The sequence below is a fragment of the Pteronotus mesoamericanus genome, unplaced genomic scaffold, assembly GCF_021234165.1.
Source record: "Pteronotus mesoamericanus isolate MK-2021 breed Mesoamerican mustached bat unplaced genomic scaffold, CSHL_Meso_final contig_25, whole genome shotgun sequence".
Classification (NCBI taxonomy): domain Eukaryota; kingdom Metazoa; phylum Chordata; class Mammalia; order Chiroptera; family Mormoopidae; genus Pteronotus; species Pteronotus mesoamericanus.
In genome coordinates, this window is record NW_026555105.1 from 25,296,857 (window position 1) to 25,313,323 (window position 16,467).

At 39.8% G+C, this 16,467-nt stretch overlaps 1 protein-coding gene across 1 annotated transcript in view; it reads right to left on the bottom strand.

The window, feature by feature from the left end:
* The window catches only part of FERMT1 (FERM domain containing kindlin 1), a 31,909-nt gene extending 15,822 nt beyond the window's left edge, over positions 1 to 16,087 (bottom strand). Inside the window, exons 1-5 of the mRNA XM_054573503.1 lie at positions 15,922 to 16,087; positions 13,821 to 14,054; positions 9,579 to 9,725; positions 8,347 to 8,560; positions 6,614 to 6,716 (exon numbers count right to left, since the gene is read on the bottom strand). Coding sequence (XP_054429478.1) covers positions 6,614 to 6,716; positions 8,347 to 8,560; positions 9,579 to 9,725; positions 13,821 to 14,054; positions 15,922 to 16,072 — 849 coding nt within the window. The 5' untranslated portion in view covers positions 16,073 to 16,087. The remainder of the gene's footprint in view (positions 1 to 6,613; positions 6,717 to 8,346; positions 8,561 to 9,578; positions 9,726 to 13,820; positions 14,055 to 15,921) is intronic.
* Between the last annotated feature and the right edge of the window lie 380 nt (positions 16,088 to 16,467).

Consider the following 16,467-nt stretch of genomic DNA (forward strand, 5'->3'; position numbering starts at 1 on the left):
ATAATGGATGAATGAATAAACAAAATGTAGTATATACATACAATGAGATATTATCCAGCCTTAAGAAGGGATGAGATTCTCAAGCATGTTACAACATATAAGATATTATGCTAAGTGAAATGAGCCAGACGCAAAAGGACAACTATTGTATGATTCCACTTAAATGAAGTACCTAGAATAGGCTAAGTCACAGAGACAAGAAGTAGAACAGAAGTTGCAAGGGGCTGGAGGAAGGGGTCACATGCAGAGGTTTTGTTTAACGGGTACAGAGTTTCTGTGTAGGATAATAAAAAAATGTCCTGAAAATGGACAGTGTTGTGGTAGTTGCATAACACTGTGAATGTACTTAATGCCACTGAATTGTGAACTAAAAATGGTTAAAATGGGAAATGTTATGTATGTTTTTAACTACCATTTAAAAAAGTAAAAGAAAAAAGCCCTCAAACTTGTACATGAACGTACATAGCAGCACTATTCATAATAGCACCAAAGTAAAAACAATCTGAATACCTATCAACTGATGAACAGATAAATAAAATGTGGTATATACATACAATGGGATATTATTTTGTGATAAAAAGAAATGAAATACTGGTACATGGTACAGTACATGGATGGACCTTGACAATATTATGCTAAATGAAAGAAACTAGTCACAAAGTACCACATATTGTATAACTCCACTTATATGAAATGTCCAGGATCGGCAAATCCACGGAGATAGAAAGGAGACTGATGGCTGCCCGGACTGGGAGAGTTGGAGAGGATGGGGAGCGACTCCTAATGGATAATCAATTTTTTGTTAGGATGATAGAAACATTTTGTAATTAGTGGTGATAGTTTCTCAGCTCTGACAATACTAAAAAGCATTCACTTGCATCTAGTAAATGGGTGAACTGTGTGGAATATGAATTATCTCTCAAAATACTTAAAAAAATCTAAACTTCACTAAAACTATTTGAAGGAAACATAGAGGGAACATATTTTTATAATCTTTGAATGAGGAAGGCTTTTCTAAGCAAGCCAAGAAGTGTAGAAGTTATGAAGCATAAGACTGATTTGAGAATAGAAAATTGGTGAAGATACCCTGAAGGAGATGATGTTTTTATAAGACCAGACATAGACTGGAAGAAAATATTTCTAAAAAATAGAAAGGGTGCTATCCAGTACATACAAGGCGCTCCTATAAATCAACATGAAAAATACAAATAATTCAATAAAAAATGGAGTTGATACATAAACAGGAAATCCAAAGAAACCAAAATGGTCATGTAAACATTGGAAAAGATGCTCAACCTCACCAATAATCAGAGAACTCAAATTAAAAAAAAAGATGACAGAGTTTCTATTTTCTTATCAGATTCCCCTGAAATGATAAGGATTGATCATGTCTGGCGTTGGTGAGGACGTGGCGCAACTGGCCCTTTCACATATGAGGTCGGTATGAAGGCGGGTTGGGGGTGTCTTCTGTCTTTTTGCCCTTTGAAGAGCACATCTATGGTTCCTATTTTAAAGCAATGCAAGCATTCATCGAAGATACTGACATAAGAATGTTCACTACATTTTTTGAGAGACCAAAAGTTGCAAGGAACGCAGGGTCCTGGTTTAACCTTTCCTTTGATTATTTTGTAGTGCTTTAAAAAAGTGAGTCAGACATGTATACACTGACATGAAAAGATGGCCATGATATATTATGAAGTAAAAAGAGGCCAGCTACAGAGGAATACATGATCCCATTTATGTAGGGGAAAAAGATCCTGAAAATCTGTTTATAAATTTTTAAAACTATATTTGAAAAAATCTGCAAGAATTGTTAGTCATCAAGCTGTTAACTATGGCAACCTCTTAGGAGAAATTCCACGGTAAGGGACTATTTTCTATTTTTATTCTAAATAATTCCTTTTTATGTTTGATTTAAAACTTTTTAAAAATATTGTGATAAAATGAATATAAAATTAACTGTGATAACTATTTTTAAGTGTAAAATTCAGGGGCATTCCACAGAATTCTTCATCTTGCAGCACTGAAACTCTGTATCTGTTGAAGGATTCCCATGTTTGGTTTTTCCTTTCTCCCTCCCTTCCTCCCTCCCTTCCTTCTTTCCGACACTGAGTATACATTTTACCATACTGTTTAAAAAAAATTAAAATGCTAAAGAAAACATGGAAGAGAAATAGAAAGATAAGAGTACCTAAACAGATTTATCATGGGTTGATTACCAGTAATTTTTCCTTTTGCACGAACCTCATATATACTAAGAAAAAAGGTGACAGGGAATGTAAAACTCGAACGTCAGCCTGAATCAGCAGATAGCATTGCTCTCAGATAAGTGGGAACTGGGACCCGTTGCACACGCATGCTTCCTTTTAGACAGAGAGACAATGCAAATCCAAGCATGGTGCTCGGCAGGCTAGGATAATAAGAATCTTAAGACAGTCTGTCTTGGGGTTTTGTGAACTTTGCTAGGTGTCATGGAACACCTGAGGAGTTAGGAACAGAATCCTCTTCAAATAAGCCAAAACACAACACATGTAAAAACAACCACAGAAGCATATTCATAATCGCCCCAAACGGGAAACAAGCCAATGTCCCTCAACTGCTTAATGGATAAAGAAAACGTGGTCCATTCACACAATGGAATGCCACTCAGCAGCAAAAGGGAACACACTACTGATATACACAACAACACAGATAAATCTGAAAAAACATAATGCCAAGTAAAAGGCACAGATAAATCTAAAAAACCATAATGCCAGACACAAAAGATCACATACTGTATGATTCTATGAAATTTCTAGAAAAGATAAAACTCAAGACAGAAAGCAGACCAGTTGTGGGTGGGGCTGTGGCTGGGGGCAGGGACTGACCACAAATGGGTATGAGGAAAATTTTTTGGCTGATGCAAGTGTTTTAAAACTGGATTGTGATGATGGTTGCACAACTATATAAATTTACTAAAAATCATTATATTGTACACTTACAGTGGGATCAAAAGATACGACAACTAAAAAAACCACACATGCAATGCACACCAAAAAACCACCAAACAACCAGTGTCTGACTCCCCCTTCAAAATAAGGCCATTCCTTTAATTCACAGTTGAAAGACAAAGATCTAAATAGTCTTTTTAGCAGCTGAAATTTGAACTGGGCCAACAAACTGTCCTATCTGTCTGTTCTGCCTATTTGTCTACCTATCTGTATACCCATCCATCTGTCCATCCATTCGTCTATCCATCCATCCATCCATTTATCCATCTCTCTCTCTCTCTGGCAATCAGACACAGTGCTACAATTCTAATGCTACAGAAGTTTTAGTGAGAGTAAGTAAAGCCACCAAATAAGGCTTTTATCTCAAATGCAGTCACTAACAACTTAAAAATAAAAGCTTCCACACCTGAACATACTGAACTCCACCCACCCCCAGCCAAATAAAACAATTCTTTCAAAGACTATTGCTTAAACAAAAGTTACCTACATTTACACGTTATCCTTAGGAGAAGAATAGAATATACAACAAGATAGCATAGCCCCATTCAGGATGAGCCCTGGCCCTCACTGAGGAGCACTGTGTTTCTCTATTGCATTCAGCAGAGCTCTGTGTTTCCTCTTAGGAGACTTGTTCACATTGCCACGGAGGCTCTGGGACAGTACAAGGTCCTGGGTCATTCACAGGTCAGTCATTAACAGGCATCCTAATAGGTCTTTTTTTCTGAGAACAGTGGTTTCAGTGGCTTAGAAGCAAACTCCTCCCTTGGTGAAGACTGGTTGCCCCCAGTGCTCCTGCCCTCTCCTTGGCCCTAGGCTTCCTTCTTCTCCTGGCTCTTTGAAAATGGAAACCCCAGGCTAGAAGCACAGAGCTCCTGCCACCTCCCCTCCTTGAATCCCTAGTTTTCCCCATTACCCCTCCCACCAACCTGCAATGTAAATCGGTAACAAGGCCTACCTCCCGAAGTTTCCGTGTTCTCAACGGGCTACTATTTAGGTCTGATCACTTAAGACTCCCCATTAGCTGGGCAGCAGCTTCCTCCAGGCCTTTCCTAAAACTGATGTGCCTTTTCTTTAATGAACATTTGAAAAATGCTATGAACTGCTGGAGTTATAAATTTTTTAATTCGCATTTGAATGCATTTAAATGGAGGAAAAAGTATATAATGAAAGAATTTATTTTGAGTGAATTCTAAAGTAACAAAAGGTTAGTCTCTCTCCCTTCCTTGTTCCCCACAAATAGTAGTTTCTTTTTGGACTGTTTTGTACCTTGCTCTTTTTTATTCAATAATATACCCTGAATATGTTCCACATCAAAAGAAGGCTGATTCATTCTTCTTAACAACACCACTATAAGGGTATACCATAATGCATTTAACTAGTTCCTCATTGATGGATGTTTAGGTGGTTTCCAATCTTTTCTGAAAACCAGCAATATAGTAATAACTGTTCTTGTATACAGACATATCAATTCACATGTGTGAATGTTAACAGTGGTATAAATACCAAGGGATGAATTTGCTGGGTCAAAGGTACGTAGAATTGTAATTCTGATAGATAGCGCCAAATTGCCTTCCATAGAGGCTAGATTAATTTGTACTTTGACCTAGGAGCAATGTATGAGAGTCTGTTTTCCCACAGTCTTGCTAGGATGGTTTATGAAACTTTCTGATATTTGTCAATATAAGGCTAAGGGTCATTGTAGTTTCTTTCCTATTAACTGTGTACTCAAATTGTTTGCTCATTAGTCTACTGGATTGTTGGTCTTTTTATTATTGATATGTAGGAATTCTTTATATATTAGGGAAAATTAGCTTTTTGTTTATTGTCTGTGTTGCAAAGATTTTTTTATACTGTGTTTATAGTTTTTTCCCAGGCATAAAATTTTCAGTTTGAAAAATATTTTGGTTACAGTGGTTCAATATATCTCTTTCATTTTGTAATCCTATATACTTTAGTTCATTAATTTGAAAACCTTATTCTAACATCTAGTAGTTTCTGGTTCCCAGATACTAGCTTAGTTCTTGACACACAGCAGTTGCTCAATAAAAAAATAAGTAAGTAAATACAAAGAAGTACAAATTAGAATAGATACTCTAATGCCAAATTACTTATTTACTTACAATTCATGTGTATATTTTACTTACAGATTATCTAGTTTCAGAAAATAATTTAAGGCATTTATGAGAATATTAGCATCGTATTATAATAACAATGTATGGCCCCACGTGAGTTCTAGACTTATCAGAGGAATCATTTCATAAATTACATAAATGTCTAACCACTATGTGGCACAACTGAAATTAATGTAAAGTAATATTGAATGTTAACTGTAAGTAAAACATTTTATTATATATATAGCTATACATATAATAAGATAGCTTAAACTGACTAGGAATTAAGCAAAGAAAGAGTAAAGCTGAGTCAGTAATGAAGCCTCAGAAATATAATCACAGAAAATGTACAAATTTGGTTCTAGCAGACAATGCAAAAAAATAAAAATAAAAAGGAAACCTGGGCAGTTATATAATTCACAGTGCCCTTAAAAAATAAAGACAATTATTTTAGAGAAGGGCTGCAGTAATTTCTCCTGAGGGTTTTCCCAAAGTAGAGCCGCAAATGGCTCTTTTGCTGTGATTCACTGGAAGGTACGCATCCCAGACACGAGCTAGGCCCATGGGCGTGAAGTTGGATCTAAATCAAAGACTGGGCAGGAGCTCCACAGGAATGACAAAGAATAAAGTTTCTTTTGAGGAAGATGCCGTAAGGGAAGCAGTGGGAGCTAAGATGGGCCTTTGAAGACCAGACTTGAAAACCAGGACCCAAGAGCAGACAGTGCCACAAAGACAGTAACACTGCTGTGGGTGGGGAAGGTCTGCACAGAGCAGGGAGCAAACCACTCCAACACGTACCCCGCAGGGGCATGTGGAACACCAAGCACTACACTGGACTGGAACAATAAAATGAAACCACTATGTGCACTCAGAGAAGCAGTGACCTGTGTACATTTTCTACACCATTTGACCATTTATCTGCTAATTCACAACTGTTCAAAAGGGTAAATCAGGGGCAGGGAGAGGCTGGAGTTCAGAGGACTTATTTCACCACTCAGTTGACCCAGTAAACTTCAGGTGGGGGATGTACCCTTCCGATGGGACCTGGTGGCTAGCATCGGTGGGACCTTGTTTATTCAGCTGATCCCTCTTTCCCATTACCAGAGACTTTTCGGCACTGCCATGGGAGTCTGCTGTGTGCCATTGTGGGGTCGGGTTTATTCATAAGAACCTGCCCTTAACCTGGGTCCTGACTGTACCTCCCTTCCTAAACACTAAGGATTCTGGCTCCATGAGCCACTCTCTTCTGGTTCCTTCATTCCTGTGAATGGTGCCCATGAACCTTGCTGGGCACAAAGACCTCTAGAGGCTCCCACTCACTGAGGCGCAGCTGACCATGTTTGCTAGAACCCAAAAGATGAAAATCAGAGACCGAATACACTGACCTGTCTAATTCTGCAGAGTTAAATAGAAGATTACAAGTTAATCCTAACTTTGATAAATAAATGACTCAACTGTACACTTCCATGGATTCATATTTCAAAAAGAGAGAATAGAGAAAAAGAATCTTACTTTGGGATTTAAGTCAAAGAAAGTGTAGTATTTAAATCGTAACAGCAGCTGCTCATCCTCCTGGATGCCTTGTTCCATGAGGGAACGCGAGGAGTCCAGCCAACTAGAAAACAATAGGATGAGTTATAAAAGTCAATCAGTTTTATACATATATATTACAGCATTACATAATATGGTTACATGTTATATATGTTATGCAATATGTTACATAATAAAAATACATCACACCATATGTTATATATATGTTTGTCATACACATATGTATACACACATGTCCTTGAATAAAGTCTGAGTAAGTAATATGACCAAAGACCAGTAAGGGAGAGGACTTGAGAATAGCTTATATCTATATTTTATCTTACAGCTTTCCCAGTGCCCTATTTTTATATATATATTCCCCCACCCCCCCATTGACACTTTAAACTAACCCAGTGAAGGAACCAAAGAAGTTTTTATTTTATCAGTTTTATAGGTGATAAAACGGAGTCTCAGTGACATTAAGTGATATGTTTAAGGTCATGTGCTTGTGGTGGAGCCAGAATGAGAATCTGTACTTGCCGATTGCTCACATAGCCTCTCCTCTACAGGTAGTCCAGTCCAAAGCTGGCTCTATCTTATTGTCTAGAACTTTCTATAATTACAACATTAGGCCCTTATCCACTACAGTAGCCACTAGCCACACGTTTAATTTTAATTAATTAAATTCGAATTTAGAGGTCAACATCCACATATGGCTAATGGCTCCTATACTGGAGAGTATAGTCCTAGAACTGAAAACTAAAAACACTGGGTAATGGTGAAAAGTGGAGGGAGGAGATTAAAAGTTAACAACACCACCAGGTGGGGATGAATGTCATCCAGTTCCACCGAATGAAAATGGCTTGAACTTCTAGTATATTAGCCCCAAGATGCAATCTCCACCTTAAAGGACTTGCCAGTCCAGTGGGAGAGACCAAGCCGTATCATAAAGGAATGAAGCAACACTGGAGCAAGCAAAGTGTGAGAACAGAACTACAGAGAAGCGACGGATCTTGAACGGCGATATCTACAAAGGAGAGAGTATGTGGCTGGGCGTTAAAGGACAAGCAGGGACTGACCAGTAGAACAGGGAAAAAGAAGAAGAGTCCTGGGCAGAGAAAAGCCTGGAGGCCAGGCAGGGACAGAAAGAGTCAGTGTGCCCCACTGGGGGACAGGGCACATGAGAACAGTAGGACAGAGAGAGCTGCCGGCGTCAGGTATCACAAACCTGAATTTATTTGGTGAATGATGGGGAGTGAAAAGAACTGGAGGTTTGATCAATAGTTTGAATGTATTTTCTGAGCCCACTGGAAGCAAAGCTGAAGGACTTGGTTGTCAGAGAGCCTACAGAGAGAAGCAGTGTTCTACAAGACAGTGTGGGCCAGCGACCCACGGGACAAACCCACTTATAAACTGCTCTACATCCCATAGAATATACTTTGCACACTTGTAGGGACAAAGTATTAGTATTCACATATAGTAAACCACTGGGATACCCAAACATATAAATGTTGTCATGTTTTGTATGTATTATGATGACCAAAGGCTGCGTTTTTTCCCCCCCTTTGTTGCTAAAATCAGTACTAATTTTTGCTAACAGTGTACAATCCCCAGGCACCCTGACTTAAAAATTACCCCCCTCCCCACCTTCTCTGCAGAATCTCTTATTACTTCAGTATCAGTTCACAGAGAAGCAAAATGAGCCACATGCTTACCCTGCATTTAGTTTGGCTTTATCGACCAGAGACAGAGATTGGTACATATCGGTCAGCACTTCTGGTGGCTGGGGCGGTTGGCTGAATGCAAGGATGCTGCAGTTTTGTTCAGGCAAAGAGCTGTCACTGAACCAAGTCATGGTGGATGACACTGGTGATCCATTGGCAGGGTCATATGTGGGAGTCATAGTTTTACTGTACAAGCCAGGGCTTACTGTAAGGCAAAGGGAAGCACACACTGGGATATGAGGTTCAGGGAGTAGGAGCCTTTGGAAAAGAAGTATTAACATTGCTGACACTAAAATGGATTTTGAATTTAAATGTTTGTACCATTCAAAATAATCAGACAAGTTATGACTGATGGGTAGAGAAGTTATTCACAGGTAAAGCTCTTGCCTGAATATTTAGCCACTGAAAACTTGGAAACTGATAGGCTGTGAAAGCTTCCACAATCAATCCAGACAAACGTTGGAGACTATCTCCTTCTCAACAATTCAAAATTCTTCTATTTTAGCAGTGAGTTTTTACTCTATTAGAGAACTGGAAATCTCACAGAATGTATGCACAGACTACGTTTTGGACAAATTTTTTAAAGAAATAGTAGTATTTGCCAACTTTAAGAACCCAGCTAATTGATGGTTTATATATCATCTGGCTTTAATTTGCCTAAGAAAGGTGCAAATAATTCCTTTTATTCTTTGCACTGGAATACTCTATGCAAGAAAACTCTCAAAGTTTGCAAACAAACTAGCTTTTTATATTTTTATATAAAAAGAAAAGGATGATGCTTTTCTAGAATTTTTACATGCCTGTTCTCCTGTTACATGCCTACTACAAAATTTAAATGGAATTCATAAAAGAGTCACATGAAGATAGAACCAGGAGAACAGAAGTATGTTTGAGTGATCCAAATAATATGTTTTCCCCTTCAAATTCACAGCCAGCTCTACTAAGGTTTTTAATTCATCAGGAACATAATACACACAATTAAAATAATGAGCTATAAAACATACCTTGTTGAAAAAAATTTTGTTAGTTCTAAAATTAATTGGCTATTCTTCCCTCATCATAGAACTAGTGCAGTTTTAGTCCTTCTTTGTTTAGGTTAGAGAGGGGAGGGAAGAGGAGGAAAGATAGAGCAGAGGAAGGAGAGTTCCTGGGATTTAGAAATTTAAGAAACTCTTGGCTTTAAGAATGAATTAAAACAACAAAATACCTGTCACAAATCTTACCTGGTGGCCCAGAAATTGTGGGAGAACTCTCCAGGTTTAAAACGTCTTCAATTATGGGCTCCTTATTATTCTTGTCTTTTTTTTTCTTCTTTTTAAAATAGTCGCCAGAAGGCTTTAACAAGGAAAGTTCTTCTGATCTTCTAATATCTAATAAATAAATATAAAAAAGAAAGAAGAAAATTAGAAAGCAAAAAAGAATTTCTCTTAAGACTTAGAGTCATATTGGGCATTACAACACGTGTCTCAAGAAATTGCTGAGAAGTAAAAGGAACTCAGTTGCACTCCTTTTTGAAGAAATAGAAGGGGAACAGAACCCCTCCCCCGCAATGGAAGTGTGTGGTGGTCAAATAGTGGAGAGACATTCCGTCTGGTAAAATTCTAGTTTGTTTTTTAATTTATTGTGGATATGTTTCAAACATATCCAAAGCAAAGGGAATAGTACAATGGTCCCTCTGTGGGCTCACCACCCAGCCTCAAAATATTGCCAAAATTTTGCTATTCTCTCACCTACTTGCTGCCAATTTCCCTTTATTCCTTTCCTTTCTCTCATCTTTCTTTCCTCCTCTTCTTTCTCCCTCCTGCCCTCCCTATCTCTCCCTTCTCTCTTTTTTTAGTTTTTTTAAACAACAGCCTAGGACCCCACTCATTTTCTTTATGGACCACAGATCCTGAGAGCCTTTTTCTTAAATGATGCCCAGTAGCTAATTTCCTCCCTGTGGCAGCCGTCATTGGCACCCCGCCCCTCTCTTCTTGGCCCTCACCATCTCAGTGTACTCTGACTTGACGACCAAAGGCAGCTAGGACATTTCCCTCTCTGCCTGAGGGCTTGCTCTGACCGCCAGAGGATACACTGCTCAGATACAGAAGCAACACGCCACACAAGTGCAGAGAATCAACGCTGTCCAAAGGTAGCCGTCAGTGACTGATGATTAGTGATGTACTGACAAGCCAGCTCCCTCACCCTTTGGGTGGGATGGCTCAGAGTTATGTCCACGCTGTTGCCAGAGGTCCCCTGGTGCCTGCAGTGTGACCTAATTGGTGACATTCTCTTATTGGTGGCCTTGTCTGCCCAGTCTCATGTCCCCATTCTTAGCCAGTGTTTCCTGGCATTGCCTCCCAAACTAATGGATATTTGTACTTGAATCCTTATCTCAGGGTCTGCTTCGGGAGAACTCCAAGAAAAGCATCCCCAATTTCCTCCATTAATCAAATATATTTATTTATCGTTGCCAAACCTTAACCATACTGAGCTGCTATGATCCCAGGTAAAAGCCATGGAATGTGGATGTTAGAATCTCTGGGCAGCTGTCCCGGAGGTCAGTGCACTGATGCCACAGGCCCTCCCCTTCTCAGTTCCAACACTGCTTTGCGCTGAGACCGAGGCTGGTAGTTCAGCCTGATTCTCTCCCCAGTAATCAAAGATGTCTGATTGTCAGGTTGCTGCACATACTCATGATCATTTCAAATGCCTAATTTATACACAAAACCTAGAGATGAATCAAAATGTCCTGTTGGAAGCATTAGAAACAAACAAAACACTGAAAAAACAACAACCCCCCCATCTCCAAACCTAAGATTTGTCATTTCTTTTTCTTGAAGGAAAAAACCCCATCATACTGCTAAATTTGATCTAGCTCCAATTGAGCAGATATAAAGAGAAATTATTAGGGATGCTAAGTTGAGCCTTTAAGAACAACCATGAAGATAACATCTGGAAAAGAGAAGAACATCTGACTGTGTGTTGGGAAACGCCCTGTCTGGTTTCAGGAACTGTAACCCCGCCGACAGGCTGGAGGGCCCCAACGCTGGAAATAATCAGGAGGCCTTGGAGAAACAGGCTCCTGAGGAGACATAACCTCTCCCCCCTGGCAGGGGCGTAACTTCTGCCTCTGCTTTGCCATAGATGATCGGATGATCAGGTATAAGTTATTTTGAGCTGAGGTATACAACCTAAGACAGATGCCGATCGAATATTGTCAGGAGACAAGAAATTGGCGGGCACAGAGAAAGGGCAAAAAGGCCAGCATCCCCCGGCTCGGCTTGGACAGGGCCAGGGTCCTCATTCTCTCTGAAAGGAGTCTGCTTGTCCCTCTCCCTCCCCCGAGCCTGGCTCAGGCTTGAAACAATACTGGAGTCAGTCCTAAGCCAGATCTGGCTGTTCCCGGGGAAATCAGGCCTAGTGTGCTTTCTTTACAGTGTGCTTTGTTCTTCCCTCAGAAGCTCTAGCCAGCTCATGCTGGGAAGGACATTTACATTATTCACAGACTCTAACCCTATACCTTTAGGCACTCTTATGTTTACTATGCTCTCATGTTTAGTTGTCTCTCTTGTTTACTAGTCTCCTCTCGTAGCCATGTAAATTGGTGTGTTCCTGCCATTTGTTTTCTTCAAAACATCACCCATTCTCTGTGAACATTAACATACTGATGTAATGAGATAACCTGTGCATTGCTGTTACCTAGCCTCACTGATAACCTTTTCAATAAAAGCCTTTGGACAAAGGGACTTGGGGACTTTCCCACTAGAGGGATGTGCCACATCCCCTCTCCTGGCAAACAGTGAGCCCCGGGAGGGGCTCTGCAGGATTCAGAGCCGTGCTCCCAGTTCGGAGGGTAACCCTCAGATCCCGGGAGGGATCCAGGCGCCGCGCTCTCCGCTGCACGCTCCCTCTCCCCTAACCCCGCCTCCCACCTCCGCCTCCCCACGAGGCAGTTGGTGCCCGTGCCTGGGACAAGCGGTGATCCGAGCGGCTTTTCCCTGGGGCGTGCCTGTCTCGCCACTGCGTGTCGCCCCTCGTGGGAGCCCAGCGCAACAACTGCTTCTGTTTATTTCTATACCTCAAGTTTTTGGTCCCAGCCATGATGACTCCCAGTCCTATGTGGTATGTACAGTATAAGATGTTATTGAATCATTTATTAAGTCCCTCTAAAAAGAAATAGTTTGCAAATCCTCATTAGAATATTATTTGAAAATGAGGTGCCTGGTGTTCTCCAATTGCTCACAATTCGTCAGGGACACTGTGAAACTTAATATTCTATAATGGAAGGTTCTATTCATTTGTAACTCAACAGTTATTAAGCAGCTAATATGTGCCAGGCATCGTGCTGGGCATGTTCGAGAAATGGTTTCTGTCTTCGGCCTATTTAATACCATACCAGCCTTCAGTGTCCAATACTGGCATTCCTTTTAACGTATTATTGTTTACATTAATTATTTATTTTCTGTCTATGCTAGAATGTAAGCTCAAGTAGGGACAAGATTTTGGGCTATTTTTTATTACTAACATATGCATAGCATTCACCACAATGCTTGCCTAATCAATACATATTTGTTGAAGGAGTGAATGAGCAGTTCATAGTTTAATGGGGGAGACAAATCATTCACTTGTCTATGGTATGTACTGTGTTCAAAATGCTAAGTCTTAGCTTTGGAAACAAAGAATATACCTATATACTTTTTAAAAATATAAAATAAAAACACCTTCACAACACAGGCTTTGCTCCCACTATAGAAGTTCCAAAAGAAAGAAATGGTTTAGGCGATGCTGTCCTTAATGGCTGTTAAACTCATGGACACCAGCAGATAAGAATTAATTTCAATCCATTATTAAGTGTACCTTTCTGCTTAAAATAAATTCCACAAAGAATTTTTGTGGATAGGGCTATATATTTGCTGGAGCCAAGTGTTAGTGAAGTGGTTAAGGCATTACTATACCAGTCTCTCAAAAAAAATAAAGATGCATTGGTTTGTTTCTTCTGTTTATAAATCTCTTTTGAAATATTTTTTAAAAAGATTTTATTTATTTATTTTTAGAGAGGGTGAAGGGGGAGAGAAAGAGAAGGAGAGAAACATTGATGTGAGAGAGAAACATCAATCCATTGCCTCTCTTACGCACCCCAACTGGGGACTGAACCTGCAACCCAGACATGTGCCCTGACCGGGAATCAAACTGGTAACCTTTCGCTTTGTGGAATGATGGCCAGCCATCTGAGCCACACCAATCAGGGCTGAAATAGTTTTAAGCTTTGTGGAAATAAATCTGATGTATCTCAATAATGTCCCATTTGGTCGAGTGCACTTAAATGGTTTAAGTCCCCAGAACTGGGCTTGAAAAGTGTGCTTCCTAATCAGAGCAGTATTCTGCAAAGCCAACCACTTCAGATAGGCAGAAAACACATAGCATTTTCCTGCCCTCCTTTGCTAAAAGTCCGAAGGGCACAGGGGCCCCTCCAGGGTACTCACTCAGGGTTTTGCAGATATCACTGACGGCTTTAAAAACCACATCAGAAAAGCTGACTCTCAACCTCACCGTCTTCATGTTTGGCAGGCGGAGGCGAAGCGTTTTATGCTGAGGGGTGAAGAGGAGATTTGCGTCTGCCTGGACTCCATATTTGTCCAGGGTCCAGTGTGTTTTCAGGAGCCAGCATTGCTTCTGTTCCCACCAAAGGGCAAAATCTGACCAGTCCTGAGCTATTTCTGCAAAAATAGAAAACAGAGGAAGTAAAAGGAGAGGGACAGCACTCCAGTCAATTTCATTGTGTGCAAAAACAAATGACAGATCCTCAGTGCCCCATCTCCTCTTACAATGACCCAGGGCTCAACAATTTTTGGCTTCCCCTCAAGTCTCTATATGGGGACAGGTAGAGCTCAGACCGAACCTTACCATCACTGATACTTAAATGCTGTGGAAGGAACAGAAACATATAACATTTGTTCATATTGAAATGAAATGTTCTCTTCCTTAAATCTCTTAGCACCATGGTCCTTTCTGGGAAATCAAGATTAATCAACATTATTTATCTAATAGAAATGTATCCTTGTACTACTGGATCAGAAGGGAATATCCATAGTTCCCAATCAGAGCCTACAAAAAAGTACTATAAAGCTATCACTTCATTCTCCCCGGTAATGCCCAACTCTTTTAACAGAACCACCATATTCCCAGTTTCCAAAGTGTCTACACTGAAATCAGAGCCTAATATTTTCTCTGAGTGTTAGCATCAACCTGGAAATTTCCCCTTCTTTCAATGCTGGCATCAAAATTGAATCTTTTCCCTTCATCAATGTTGGAGTCAATAGTCAATCTTTTACTTTGCTAAATTAAGAGCCATCAGTGTTTTACTTTTTAAAAAATTCTTCCTCTTTTCCTCCCTCTCCTTTTAACTTAGAAAATATATATATTTTGCAATGCTGTTAGTAGAAGTATAAATGCTGTAACTATTTCGGAAAGTCCTATTATTCAACAATTCCTCCTGAGCTACTTACCCAACGGAAATGCCTAAATATACTCACCAAAGACACGAAGTATACAGCAGCCCTGTCTGTAATAGCCCCCAAATGCAATCAACCCAAAATGTCCAACAACAGGTAAATGGATGAACTATGATATAATCATACGATGGAATATTATACAGCAGTGAGAACAAATGGTCCAAAACTACATGCACCAATAAGGATAAATCTCACAGACACAATGTTGAGTGAAAGAAAGGAGATGCATAAAATTATGTTCTGTATAATTCTACTTATATATAGTTCCTAACAAGTAAAATTATTCCTATGGTGTTAGATTCAGGACAGTGGTTAACCTTGGTGGGGCAGTGATGGAGATGGGTCAGGTGTGGGACTGCGGTCGGGGAAGAGGTGATGTTCTATTTCTTGATCGGGGTGGTGGTTACATGACCTTGAAAATTCACTGAATTGTATGCTTATGATAAGTACACATTTCTGTATGTATGTTATACTTCAAGGAAGACTTGCTTCAAAAAAACTTTATTTCATTAGTTTAAATGGAGAGTCAATATCCATGACCTTAGGAGATAAAAATAAATATAGCGCAAATAGAACATTATTAAATTCTAGGTTGTGTTGACTCCTAATGTGAAACTCTGATCCCAAAGATTTTTCTTGTTTTGTTTAAACAGGGAGCACGGCAAATAGTGGATAATTGTTAAAAGACACATTAGTACCAAGCTGACTTACTCACTGAGCAAACAAGCATTAACAGAGAATTGTCAGAGTAGTCTACAGCCTTAGAAATAGTCTAAGGTCACCCTCGACATCACCAGTGGATTGAGCCTGTTGTGGAAATATGGCATAGTAACTACTAGGAAGCTTTAGCTGGTCACCAACAACTCAAGTTTTTACAAGGGTTGTTGGGGGAGGACCAGTTTGAGGCTCTTGCAGGGTCCCCTATTTCTCTTCTTGGCGGGGAGGGTGCTTGTTCTCTGGGCCATTACAAGATAAGTAATCAGAAAAACTTAGGTGAACAGACAACCTAGATCAGTGGTGATACAAGAGAGGGTTTCAAATATAGAGGCACCATAACAAAACAGAAACTTACTGATCTTTTCTACTAACTTGAGCATCACTCCCCCAATGTGTAGGTCTCCGGACACTCTCAGCGGGAAGTCTTTGTCCTTCTCTTTACTTGGATGGTCCACCTGGACCACGAGCTCCCAAGAAGCAGATGCAAAGTCATCGGATGAGAGCATCGTGGCCAATGCAGGTGTCTGCTGCATAAAAAGGCAGACATAGGTCAGAACATGAGAAGGAGACCCTGAGGAGCAAAACTTTCTTCTCTTTTTTTAGCTTCCTCTTGAAAAAAATCTGCAGTGTTCTCAGATCCCCAGATATTAATTCAGCATCTTAATTATAAAGACAAAAAGTCTTATACAAATGGTCTCTAGCCTTCTAAATTTATTTTTCCTTTCTCCCAAGACCACTTGGCTATTTATCTTCTGTGCCTTCCCAATGTGTCAATCTTCAATTTTCCCTCTCTGTTGACTTTTCTCAACATTCTCTGAAATATTCTAGCAACAGACAACAAATCATAACAATCCTTAATGATGCCTTTTAAAAAATCAACTTTACTGAAGAATAATTTACA